Genomic DNA, 14,024 nt, shown 5'->3' on the forward strand with positions numbered 1-14,024 from the left:
TATACAGCAGTATTGCATATATTGCAGAAAAAAATGTAGTCTCATTGTAGAATGTAAGTAATGGTTTTCAATTAATTCTACAATGTAACTTACTAAAATAGCATAACTTAAAGAGCTAAAGGAAAACATAAGGTATTTAATTTAGAATATTGTTCAGAAACCACTGACTTTCTATCCTTGTTTCCTTTAAATAAGTAAACGTATTTTTACATGTTTTACAGTTGTCTACTTATAAGGTAATTTGCTCCTCTTGCTATTGTGTTCCTCCTGAAATCCCGATGCATCATCATGTTATTTTTTTTTCCAAAAGAGTTTCAATTTAGTATTTCTACCTAATTGCAATTTTTGCATTTTTCTTCATGGCATGAATAAGGGGAAAACCATCTTCCATATTTACCTTTTCCCCTCAAACTACCTTCTCCAGAAGCTCATTCAGTAGAAACACAACATTTCTTAACATACAAAGGGAGATGGGTACAAATACATATAAATACATATAAATACAAAAGCATTACTCTAAAATCTTTATTAAGGGAAGTGCAAAACCAATGTACGAACAAGGTGCCTAAGCATTCTACATAGCTCCAGAGTGGAAGAGGAGAGCACTCAACCCAATGCTCTGACTCACTTTGTTGAGTCTGTCTGGGATACCTTCAGTCTGACTGTGTCAATGTACTGTAAAGTCGGTAATGGTTTTGAAGCTACAGAAAGTCTCATAATATTGTACCATCAAATGAAGAAAATGATGGTGTTTCTGTGCACTCAGCCTCTTCTGCAAGAATCTGTGAACACTGCTACCAACTTAGATGGCAAAGCACGTTGTTTTCACCTTTCATTCAGTTTCTTTAAATTGCTGACATTGCAGAAGAAAGGAGAAATAGCTCTGGGTACCCTGCACAGCAGAACCATAAGGAAATACAGATCTTCTCATGTGTAGCTTATGAGTTTAGTTTGGAAAGAACTTTAGCACTATCCAACCTGTGCAGGAGGAACAAAGCTCTCCTGGACCGGTACCAATTTCTAGTAGCTTTGCAACAAACCCCCCCACACCGCTCATGTTCCAGCTTTCTCTGAATTTCCCTTTTTGCTAGCTTGCATTTTTAGCTGGTTAGGTGTACTGTCTAAAAAGAAGTGTGACTACAAGCATATTCAGTAACAGAATCGAACAGTCATTCCATTTTCTGTTATCTACTTACATTTTATTACAGACTAATATGAAACCATCTCATATTCATACTAGAATTATTTTAATTACTTGTAAGCAAACTTAAACCAGTCTTGAATGTTTACATTTATTGCGAGCAGATTCATGTCTCCTGCTTATATATTCTACATAAGGATCCAAAATGTGACTGAACATAAACAAGTTATATTTGGTTATCTACAGAAATAAAAGTTAAAAATAGCACTGAAAAGAAACTTTGCAGTAACGTATTCACACACTGACTCTTCAAATCAAATAAATGAAGTGGTACAGGATAATCTAAACATTAGATTTGAAGGCTGATTTATTCTCAAATAAATGCACCTATAATTGTACAATTAAAAATAAGTGTCAGTATTTGGTGCTGATGACTACAGACATCCTTAAAGTTCAATGCACAGATAACTACTCCCCAGCCCCCATACAGCAACTTTCGCAGATTCTACTTTACATTAGATTATGAAAAGACATTTAAAATGCAATGTGTACATAGCACAGAATTTATGTCAGAGACAACGCAGATTAAAATTCTGTGAATTTTCGTAAGGTAAAAAATTAAAGCTATATAAACTGATTTTTAGATTATTCTGCAAAGTAGAATCACATACTTTATCACTTTCATAATACTTTCACAAATTTCCATTAAAGCTTTTTTAGCAGAGACAGTAGCATGAGCACAATGATCCCACTGGCTTCCAAAAGAAAAGTAGTGCAGTTGCTCAACTAAGCTATTTTTTCCTTTTATATTTGCAAGCCAGTTGGGTCAAGACAAACAGGCTAATGCAAGCAAGAAAGTAAACTGTAAGCTTTTACGTTAAGTGGCTGAACAAACAATTATTGTACATGGTAAACCAAAAAAGATCTTTTGCCACAAGCCACTGCAGGAATATATGAACTTCAGTGGCCGAAAAGCTTGAAATACTTTCTAAGTCTTCACGTACATTTGGTTAGCGCTTACCAGTTTCAAGACATTTATAGAAGCAGTTATGGAGACACTATGCTGTTAAAGCTGCAACAATTTAAACAAGGCAAGTTAGGAAGTTATATAGATTTTTATACTTTTACCCTTTAATTCTTTTTTTTTTAATACATAAAAATCTGTCTCCTTTCAGTGTCCCATCCATAACAAAACATTCTAATGCATTTTGATCTAAGTTCTACTTTTTCATCTTTGTATCATCTGATCCATTTACAATGAAACTCCCAAGTTAACACCTGCTGCAGTGGACTAGGTTTGCATGGTAACAGTAATGGGGACTGAAGCAAAAGCACATCAAGTGAAACCAAGTTGATGTTTTATGTTTTGTTTTGTTTTTCCATTAAACGGTCTATTTTAACAAACAAACAGTACCAACTTTTAAAGGAAAAAGTATTGCTAAATCAAAGCAGAAACTTCCACTTAAATTCAAGCATTCTTTCCCCTCCAAAAAACAACATTTAATTAAAATTTCCCAAGCGCTTATATAGGTGTTTCAGCCTGAATAACATTGTCAATAATTCCTAAGTGCAGGGCTACCTGAAGTTTGCAATGAACTGCTTTGTTAGTAGGCAGAACAAGAATGCAGCATTTTCAAAAACATCAAGCAAAAATCTCCTTATTTAAGGCTAAAAGATGAACCTCGGAAAAGTAAAAAAGCAGGAGGCTTTAGAGAGTAAAAAAGCTAGCAGTAATAGTATAGCACTGAGAGTCCAGCACTCTGATCACCGCTATCACAAATACCAACAAAACATCAATAGTTTGGGAGAGACTGACAGAGCAATAGACCTATATTTCTAATTTGACATTCATTAGAATTTTAACATTCAGCCACAACACCACTTTAAGCTAAATTTAAGTGGCCAAAACTCATAGGTATAAAAAAAGCCTTCAAAACATATACTTAAAAAAAAAATAGAAATGGTGTGTTAACAAATGTATGCGTAAAACAGATATATAAATAGCTACAGTATGAAAAATATTTCAGTGCAAAGGCAATTTTAAGATTTCTAAAAAATACATTACAAATAATTTGTTAACTACACACAAGAAATTTGTCACTGCTACTGGTATAAAATTTATACCCATATTAACTTTTTAAAAATATATACACCAGTGTTTTATGTAGGGGACGGTTCTAACTGACCAACATTCAAGTCTGCAATGGCAAGTATATGCACACACACCCACACACACGTACATATTTCAAAATGTTACTGCTATGAGGACATTCTTTGAAACGTAAAAGTGCTACATGTTAAATGGTGAAAATAAATTCGTCTGTGGCGCTCACCATTAGACTTTTTAAAATTCTCATATCTTTGGTATACTGAAAATTTCACAATTCACTTTACAATCTCTGCTTGTCCCAGGGCATTTTAGTAATATTTGACTGTTTGTTTAATGTGAAAATCACTCGAAATATTGTGAGGAACATTTCCTAGTCAGCTGATTTTTCTTTTATTAAAAAGTAAATTAGTAAGTTAACTATTTTGCCTCTGTTTTTCTTTTAAACACGAAAAGGGAGATGATTTTCTCTGCCACCCTAGTCCAACTGAAAGACAACTCACAATGTCTTGGCCGCGTCTTCCAATAAAGGCTGCAGCTCTGATAGCAAATATTTTGTTTTCACCTTGAAATACATTTTTAGCTAATGTCCTCCCAGAGGTATTTAATGACTATGGTTATTAACCAGTTCTAACCACCAGGCTGAAATTGATTGAAATCAGATTACTCCTTCAGATATTTTTGCACCCCAAAATAAAACACTGGACTAAAGAAACAAGACAAGGACACAGCTAAGAGTTGAATTAGTGCAAGGTAACATAAATGTAGCAGAGAAAACAGAAGTGCAAGTTGGCTGTCATTCTTAAAGGAATTCGAACAGAATCCTTGCAGTCTAACTAGTTTCTATATCACAACTACGGTTCAACTCCTAGTAAACAGCCGTGTGCCACCTCGTGGTTTGCTTGCAAAAGTTAACAGCTGTGTGCTTTGCAATACATCTACCAAGCCAATTAGCCAGTATTTAACCATACTCGCAAAAAAAAAAAAAAAAAAAAAAAAAAAATCAAAATTAAGAGGATGAATCCAGGTAGTAAAAGGCGCTTATTTGGAAAAACAGCCTTTCTTCTTTTAAGGAAAAAAATGTGCCAAAAAAGCTTAATATTAAATACTTTCTGCTATGCCTATTTTACAATCACGGGGATAGGAAGTGGGAACACCAGGTAATCTGCATCTTTGACAAATTCACAAAGACCTTCCAGGCAAAGTTCTCACATTCAGTTTTTGAGCAGATAGTAACATCAACATTTACCTATTTAACAGCCAACTTGACTTCATACAGTGTGTACATACTCTACGCAAGGATTGTTTTGCCTATCTTTCTATGGGGGAAAAGTAACTGAAAACCAGACATAGCCCTGATTTGGCCACTTACAAGGAAGTGAACATTAGAGAGTGTTTCTTGAAAGCAGATTTGCACAGAGGAAACACCAGTTTGTTCTACAGAAAGAGCAGAGAAAGAAAAAGGACAGAGGAAAATCAGAAACAGCACTTGTTAAAGATGCTTTAGGAGACTTTCATTGGAGATAACTGAGGTCATTGCTTCTGGCTGAAAATTAAAACTGTTGATCTCAAAATGTAGGTCACTAACTGAAACTATACGCTTTAAGTAACAAAGAAAATGACTAAAGATGACAGAAGCAGTAAATGCACAAAAGTCTTGAGACAGGATGAAGAGAATTTTTAGTGCTACCAGTCTCACAGTACCAGACTGTGCAGATTGTTCATTGCTCCAGTAGTTCAAAACATAAAAAGAGGCTTGTTTGGCCTGGAAGGGTTCATACTTCTAGCTCTTGTTCCTGTTTGTCTGAACATTACCTCAGACAGCAAAAGCCAGGTATAGTTTAATATATTTCTGTGACATGTTTGTTTCCTGAAAAAAGAAATAAACAAAAATACAGTTTTTAAAGGCTTGACTTGGTGTTCTGTCATACAGACGTTTCCAAACCTGACCCACTGTAGCGGTAGCCTGCACTGGAACGGCAATGCTTATTTGAATAGCCAAAGACAGATGGAAGTACTGAATAATCAACGCCTTTCCAGTGCGTAAACATCATTTTTTTAGAATGAGAATTAGACCTTCTTGCTGGGGAATTGCTGCAGTCACTGCTCCTGTATCTTGGGCTTTTCAGACAGGCAAGAGGTGTGAATTCCGAGATATGCTCCTGACAGTGCCTCGATGCATTCTGTCAAAAGGAAAAAAACCAAATACACAGTGAATAGATGATTTTGGAGCTAAAAGTCTACAATTGTGTTCTTCCATAGGGCCATTGTGCCCTTGGTATATAATAATACCTTTCACTAGATCACCACTCTGGCTATTTGTTGCATGGAAAGGTATAAACCCTCATGATGCTGAGCAATCAACCATTTTCAACATGATAAGTTTTATATTAAGACCTACAGAACCAGGCATAATTTTACATATACTCTCTAAACCTGACAATGGTCTCTTCAGAGAACAGATGAGGACACAGAGGACTGCTCTCAAGTTGAATTGTTTTAAATCAGGTTTATATTTCATTTTGTGATCTCTCCTGGTACATCTTTCCACTTCTGAGCTTTTTCAGTCAGGATTTCTTAAAGGGAATTTTAAGACAAAACAGATTCAAGTACTTTGCCCTGTAATTCCAAAGACAGGGAATTCTTTACAGTTGGTTTGTGCTAATAGATGGAAGTTCCAGAGGTTCAATGCACTTGCTTTGTATTCTAAGCAGCATCTGATTTTGGACTTGCTTAGTTTATGTGTAGCATCTATACAGGCAATTTATACTACACATCACAATACTATCTTGGTCTAATTGTCCATTAAAATTTATCTGTACCACATAATCACTCCATACTCTGGCAGAATCAACACTTCCACTCAGGAAATACTCAGGACTACAGTAACACCATAGCTGCATGACAAGACCCTGGAATATGTGCACAAACTGAAAGAAAATCAGCACAGCACTTTCCTCAATGAGTTTATCTAATTCTTCTCACTTAAATGCACATATAATTTCCAGGCATAGAGGTATGGCAGTTATGTGATGGTATTTAAGATATAAATGCATTATAAGCATGATTCAAATCAAAGTTATTAATCACTCTCTTCATGAATGCTATATAAGCCACTCAATCCTCTGTTCTTAATCACTCCCTTCCTCCTACCCGGTTAACAGTAACACAGTAGCAAAAAGCACAAAATAAATATTAATGATGTAGCCTATAGAAGTTTGGCTGAGATTTAATATTTTATTTTTAATGGCAATCGCAAACTTGAGACACGACTCTTGCATAACCAAGAGCAATCAGAAACCTCTCTTACAACAGTTACTCTTGGAAAAATCAGCAAACTACACCAAACAGCTCACTAACAGCGAGGCCTGTGTTCTTTTAAACACATGTATAGACCAAATACCAACATTAATACAGAAAAATGGAGATAATCAGGTAACAGATTTTGTTTTGGAAATGTCAGAGGAAGTAATCATACACTGTATGGTAACTGTTTTTCTTATTCTTCCAGCTAGGAAGTGAAGCATTTTAGTTACCATATGTATTTCTAAAAATAAAATCATGGTTTTTCTAGACATAGCTCCAAGGCAAATGCTTTCAATCTGCCATGCTTGAAGATACTCAAGAAAGCTGAGGTTTTCTACTACTACTTGTCTAGCAGTCATTAAAAGTAAATCAAAAGCACCCTTCAACTACCCTGAAGCCCACACAAGCACATTACATTGCATTTGTCCTCTTCTCGTATTGATACTTCGCACTTTCACTAAGTTCCTCCTGTGCTGCTTTTAAAAGGAGTCAGGAGAACATGAAGGGACTGGAGCAGATATGGCACCCAGGAGGGAATGTATTTGAATACAAAGTGTACCTTCTTACGTATACTTGTGTAATCTGTGGCGTGGCAAGAAGTTGATGTAAAGCAGAGAACTTCATACTGCTGCCCTAATGTTTGGAGGATTTAGGAGCTCACCACTCACGCTGCCGTCTCAGGTATTTGGCAAGGCTACCACGTTTCTCTCTTGATCCCAGGCAGCAATGCAGCCATGCACTGGTCTATACAGAACACAAGACTATGGTACACATTGCCGGATACACAGCTCCAGTGTCTGGCCCATGGTACTATTCACAGGTAACTCACTTCCTTTTGTATCGTTATCTTCCTCCCTTACTGTCTGCATTTGGTCTATATATGTATTCAAGAGCACAAGAGATGATGGATGAACTACTAATGTGTGAGAATTACTTCTGACTTATGTATTCTACACCATGGTGTGATGTGAGTACACTCTGCAGTAATGGCTGCAGTTCTTACAGAAGAAACGTCACACAACACCTATACATAACACAATGTATTTATAGGGCTTTGTTATGAGTATATGGATTCATTGTTTTGCCGTACATAAGTAAGCGTCTGAGACAAAAAGATCTTACCTGTTGCATGGAACATCTCGTGCAAAAACTAGGTTCTCCAAGTAAAACATAATGATTTTGTATCAATATTAATAAAGTATATCAAAAACTCTGGAGGAAACAGTTGATTTGTAAATAGCACAGTTCACCAATAAAAATTAATCCAAACTGGCAACACGTACAGTACTGTTACCTAGCTTTGATCTAATTATGGCTCGGAAGCTGAAAGAATTCCTTCAAGAAGTCGCCCATCGCTGTTCGCCAGTGCATTTAGGGCTGTTTTATGTCTCATACTCTTCTGCAAGGATGAGGAAAAAAAGTAAGACTCTTGCTGAATACAAGAGGGAAATGTGAATGAACAGTACCATTTGGTACAAATGTAAATATTGTAGCCAACTCCTGTGAAAGTGACGGATTTTCTGACAGATTTAAAAAGGCAAGGTTACCCAGTGTAAAACAAGGTTTCTATTTCTTGATCCTGAAGCTAATCCTTTGAGTCACTCTGAGGATGTTTCTAATTCCATTTCAAACTCTGTTAAAAATACTTAATCACTCTCAAAAGCACTTAACTGTACCATGACTAAGTACCATGGGCTGTGGGTCTTTCCCCTCTGACAATAACCTGTACTGAAGGGAGAGGTCCTCGTGATACGATGAGGTCAAATCAATTTCAAATTAAGGAGCGGACGTTCCGCTTCACTACTCCCCAGAACAACTGGTACACTGAAGGGAGTGCTACACACGGAGGTGAAGGGGCCAGTGCTAATGAAGGCCGACTTACAGCTTAGTCATCACCCTACGGGGAGAGAGGGCAGGCGAGTTACCAAGGTAACTTCTTCCATGGGATTCAAATATTGCCCCAGCAAGATCCATTTCTTTGTTTTCCATAGAAGAGGAGCCTGACACATGACAAAGACAACAGTTTGCTGGTGACTAGTGTTTTAAGAGCCCCGTGCAGTTGTTCAACAGCAGCTAAGCCCCTTGAGGAACAGAAGAATGATGAATCCCCAGAGAGGCTTCCCCAGGCAAAAGTACCACTTTGGGTTCCCCCAAGCGCAGCAAAGAGTAGAGATCTCATAACAAGGCTGATGGGCCGATCTTGTGACTGAAGTGAAAGTGAAGTGAAAAAAAAAATCAGTCAGAAGCAAAGAGAAAAAGAAAAATATTTCTTAGAAAGGAATGAAAGCACAGAAGTTATTTACAGCTCAGAATCTAAACACCTGGTATTTCAGCTATAAAATATTTGGGAATGCTGAAACACTGTCAATCAAAGTGACAATTATAAAAATGAAAAGAGGATATTTAAAGTGAATTTATATTTTCCCTAACAGAGCTGCTGAGCTTCTGCTATTAAATGAAAGAAGAATAAAGAAAAAGGAAATATAATCAATTAATGTAGACTGGATATAGTAAAAACATACCCTATTGTTCTTTAAAAGTAAAGACTGAAAGAAACCTCACAGCTGCGCAATTTCCAGTTAAAGCACAAAATTCAGCTTCTTTCATTGAGCCAAAGAGTCACTGGGACTGCATGTATGACAGACATGAGCAGATTTTGACCAAAATTACCAAAAGACAACAGATTCCTCCAAAGCCTTTGCAGAATTAGTGTTTTAGCCCAAGACAGACAACAGTTCATAGGCATATATATAAATATACATGCACATATATACACATATACTTTTATGTACATATATGTCTGGTATATACACACACACCTCCGTGTGTGTGTGTATATATAACTGAAAAGCTCTCCCAAATAAAACAGAACTAGATACAGAATGTTTAAAAACATCTGAATGATAATGGACTCAATGATCGTGAAAGTCCTTTCCAACTTAGACGATTCTATAATCACCCACCACACACTGAGTGACTCTCAAATAATTGAAACACTCAGAACTGCCCGAGAACTGATGTAGTAAGCTGGGAGGTGGCTGCTGGTCCTATGTTAATCTTGTCAACTGTTCCAGAAGCCCTTTATTACAAAGGAAGAAATATAGCTTATAGGAATGCATTAAGTTTAAAAATAATTCCTTACAAGCTCTGTTCAAACCAATCCTAAGGCACTTAAAAGCCAATTTTAACCAGAATATTCCATAATGAAAAAAACTTTGTGTGCTTTCCCGGTGACTTAGGTAATTACAGTAATTTTTATTGACTATACATTTTGGAAGGGGGGAAGAAAGAGGAAATGTATGTTTTATCTTAACCAGTTCAGAAATAAAGATATAAAATCTGCAATGGAAACCAACAGTCTCTTAGTACTAAGTCAAAAATAGTTTTCTTGCAGACTGCAGGGAAGCCAAAGTTTACTAGCATTTCTTCTACTTTTACTTTATATCAGATGTCATATACTTCTGGATCTTGAGCTGTTTTCCTTCTAGAGGGACCACAGAATTTCATAAAATGTAATATAAGCAAAGCTCAGTTTCAAAATGCATGCTGGAAATAACTTATTAAAAAGATGCATTTTCTTGTATTATCACAGAAGAGCAGATATATTAATATATTCTAAAGATTGCTTAAATGGCTTCCAGTACCACATTTTCTGTATTATGCTAGTAACGTCAGCATTATCAGAATTATCACTTCTTTGTGTGTCAACTATTCCATTTACTCAGGTACAATGCAAGCATGACCAATGATTAAAATGAGGATCTAAGAATCCTAGATTCTTGAGGCAGAAACATTATGTAAAATTCAGTAACAACAGTGACAAAAACGACAGTGATAGTGATGGACTGTGACAACGATTCACAGAATATTTGAGGTAAACAAACAGAAGAAGGAAAAAACTACTAAAAAGTATTCTTCAAAATACAGTTGACGTGAATCAGAAATGGAGATAATGAGTACGGTAAATAACTTCTGATGACAAACTTTTTACTGTCCTTTGAATGAAATGGCCAAGCATGCAGAAAGGCAGAAAAAAGTCACCTTTTGTTCCATTAGAAACTTAGACTGCTTGAAGTCTGAGAAAGCATAAAGATGGTGGACTGCTCAACAGAAAGGCACTGATGTTTAGTCTGATTTCCCCAGCAGATTGTAGGAAGTAACCGTGCACATCATTTATGTTTAAAGCAAGGTAGCAGTTATTTAGACAAAGCGGATTGGAAGACAGGAAGAAACAGGGAAGAAGAAACACAAGGGATATAGCTGGTTAAAACTCAAAGATTTTCTATTAAGTAGTAAAAAATGAATATTGCCAGTGTTAAGCCCAAAGGCTGCTTTACAAATGATTAATTTTCCAGCATTAACATTCAATGTCCATAAGAAATGCTGTAATACTGTTGTTCGGGGCTTTTGTTTACTAGCTTGTTTCTTTGCATTAATCCACCCTCAGTCCCCCTCTTTAGACTTCAAATTTGGAATTTAAAAATTAAGCATGCAGAACCTATAATGAGATCAACTTCTTCCACAAGTGGCATATATAGCAAAGAGACATCTATTAAAGATACCAAACCAGAAAAACGCTAAATGTCGATCTGCTTGGGAATGCTTTTCTGCTATTCTTTATTCTTTATTCCTGTCCTCCTGAAGTGGGCCATTTTCACAACTGTACATTCAAGGAATACAAAACAATGGCAAGGGGGTTTACTTTGCAAATATGAGAGAAGAGTTTTTTTACCTTTGCCAAAAGGGAAATTTTCCTTTCCTTAGAAGTAAAGTTCCTTTATTCCTTTCCTCTTAATGCAAAGGATCTTCTCAAATAAACATTAAAATGCTAACTAATCCCTACAAATGCAGTCGCTGGTAACTCATTATTTCAACCTACCAGTGGCTGATGGGCTGAAAATGGTAAGGGCAATAACATTAAGATTCAGGTTCAACACCTCTATTGTCCTACACCTTCTAACATATATATGAAAGTTTGTTGGAATCAAAAATAAGAGGTAAAATTTTCTACTGGGACTGGTTTGATGGCCCCAGAATAGTACCATGCATTCCACAGAACCTGACTTCCCTTTCAGCCTCAACAGAGCAAGTCTTTATTTACACAATAGTTTCTCCTTTTGGGCTTATCAGAAGCAAGGTGACAACAGATTTTAGAATACTCTTCCCATCGGCACAGCAAGGCACATTTATGTAGAGATAATGTATGAAAACAGGCAAAATATAAGGTGAAATATAAAAGAGGAAATAATTTTTAATAGAATATGAATAAGTTTTAATAGAGGTGTTTTGTAACAGCCACAGCATCAGTATAAAATAGTTTGAAGTATTATATTGTACAGATCATGCAATATGCATGTTGGTATGAGTTTACTACATATTCCTTACCAACACACTATATACTCATCACATTTATTCTAAGTGTATAAATTCTAAATTTATTCAATAATAAACACACAGTTGTAGAGTCCCTTGGTATAAGATTGCAACTGCTTGTGCAAATCCCTACATTAGGGGGGATTTCAATAAAATCACATGCACCCTTCCTACTGGTTTTATTTGGACCTTAGCTTATTTTAGCTGGTTTTCAATGTTTTAGATAACTATGTTCAGCTTGCACGGTAATCACTAAAATGTCCCCATTAGAGTTTCATTTATGCAGTAGAATGACTTGGTATGAAAGATAATTACTTCAATTCAGGGGCGTGGGCAGCGCCTCTGAATACTCTACAACAGCAGGAACAACTGCCATCCAGGCCAAGATCCCAGTCCCCTTACTCTTCTTATGTCCTCAAGCCAGGAACCATGTTGAGCCATATGCCTGTCTCCCACCACCCTCATCAACTGATTTCCCCGTGGTTGCTGGTAGGGAGGCAGAGGGGTTGCCCCAGGGTTCAGGTAAATGCCACCACATAAATAACAGGCAGTGTCTTTCACCATACAGCTCAGAAGTGGCTGGTGTACCACCAGTGACAGACACCATGGGTGGGGAACCTCTGTTCTAATCTCATTTCTAACCTTGAAAGAGGTCTAATAATTAGAGACTTGTGATACAAAAAACTAACTTCACAGTGACAAATATTTTTACCTGGATTCTTTCTGTTGCTGTAGGCCACAACTGCCTGCACAAGACCTTCTTGAGAACGTCTGGAAGAAGGCTGACAGTTATGAGCAGAATTATACCCAGCCACGCAGGACCACTAGACAGCATTTGCATGAACACATAATACATCCTCTGATAATTGAGAAAAGGCCTAGTAGGAAAAAGATTAAATAGATATTACGCTTCAATACACAAAAGAAAGACTAGCAATGTTAAATATAATAATTATGACAGTGATGAAATACTTCAGGTTCAGCTTCCCAGTTTGTGCAAGTTCATCCATCCCAGTTTTCTCAAAAGGAGATCTAAACATTCGCTGACTAGAGAGAACTACCTTCTTCTTGTCTTCCAGGCTGCAGAAAATACTATGCTGTCCTACCTCCCATGCTGGTTCTCCCTTGCAATGACAAACTAAGTTACATTCTTATCCTCTTTATGCTCTTCCATCTACTCCTTATTTTGCCCCAGATATTTGCCTCCTTTCTTCTCAGTGTCCCACCCATCACTTCCCTTCTCCTTCCCAATGCACACTCGCCTGTATGTATCCTCAGAGTAAGGCTCGTTGACCACACCTTTTTTCATACCTCTTAAGCTCCCTTAAGCATCTCTGATGGTTTCACGTTACACTGCTTAACCTATTCAGCACATTTTTATCTGCCTCCACTTTCACTGCCTTCACTTTCATATTTTCCTGTATTTCCATAGCAGTTGTGTGGTCATTAAAATGCCATCACTGTACAGTAATGGGAACCAGAAGCCATGTATATTGAGAGCAAAGATCAATGGACAGTTTGTAGCAACACTCCAATGTAAAGCCCATCTACCAGTAGAGCAGTTTCCTGCTGGTTTCCAAAATTTGACAGAAGTCCTTGCATTCTGAAAAGGTAATCAAGTTAAAATACATTGCTGTATTTAGTTACATCTCTAATACACAGCAAGGCTGGCTAGAAAACATCAGCAGGGACAATGTCATTACTGCAAACTGTTTTCAGTTTGATGATGAAGAAACTGAGATCTGATCTTACGGGAGGGAAAAAAAAGAGGCTACTGAGTATCCAAGGAGTTGCCAGCTAGTTACTAAGTGGCAAAGGACACATTGAAATACAGATCCTTACTCCCAATTAAATGACACCTTAATCACCATGCAACAGTTAGCCTCTGCTTTCTCTCTGGTCCCTCAAAATGTTTACTTATGTATACAAAGTAGAACAGTTCCAGCAAAAGAGGTTAGAAAAGATAACCTTGTAACTGGGCACTATCTACAGATAAGAAACGCAAATTCAAGTTCCTGTTGGCAACCAGGCAGAGTAAGAACTTGAACCTGTTTCAACTTGATCTCCTTCCCAAAAATTTCAGTTTCAAGTACACAG

General features: G+C 36.9%; 1 protein-coding gene across 2 annotated transcripts in view; it reads right to left on the reverse strand.

Moving 5' to 3' along the window:
- Nucleotides 1-5,083: 5,083 nt before the first annotated feature.
- The window catches only part of ATP11A (ATPase phospholipid transporting 11A), a gene marked incomplete at both ends in the record, with an annotated part of 129,490 nt that continues 120,549 nt past the window's right edge, over nt 5,084-14,024 (reverse strand). The window contains 2 exons of one of the 2 annotated variants that reach the window (XM_082498482.1): nt 5,084-5,431; nt 12,640-12,805. In XM_082498482.1, the coding sequence (XP_082354608.1) occupies nt 5,174-5,431; nt 12,640-12,805 (424 nt within the window). Of the gene's footprint in view, nt 5,432-10,606; nt 10,685-12,639; nt 12,806-14,024 lie in introns of those variants that run through there. The other variant, XM_082498483.1, reaches the window with a different exon arrangement.

Source organism: Vanellus vanellus, assembly GCF_965231255.1.
Source record: "Vanellus vanellus genome assembly, chromosome: 1".
NCBI classification, from domain to species: domain Eukaryota; kingdom Metazoa; phylum Chordata; class Aves; order Charadriiformes; family Charadriidae; genus Vanellus; species Vanellus vanellus.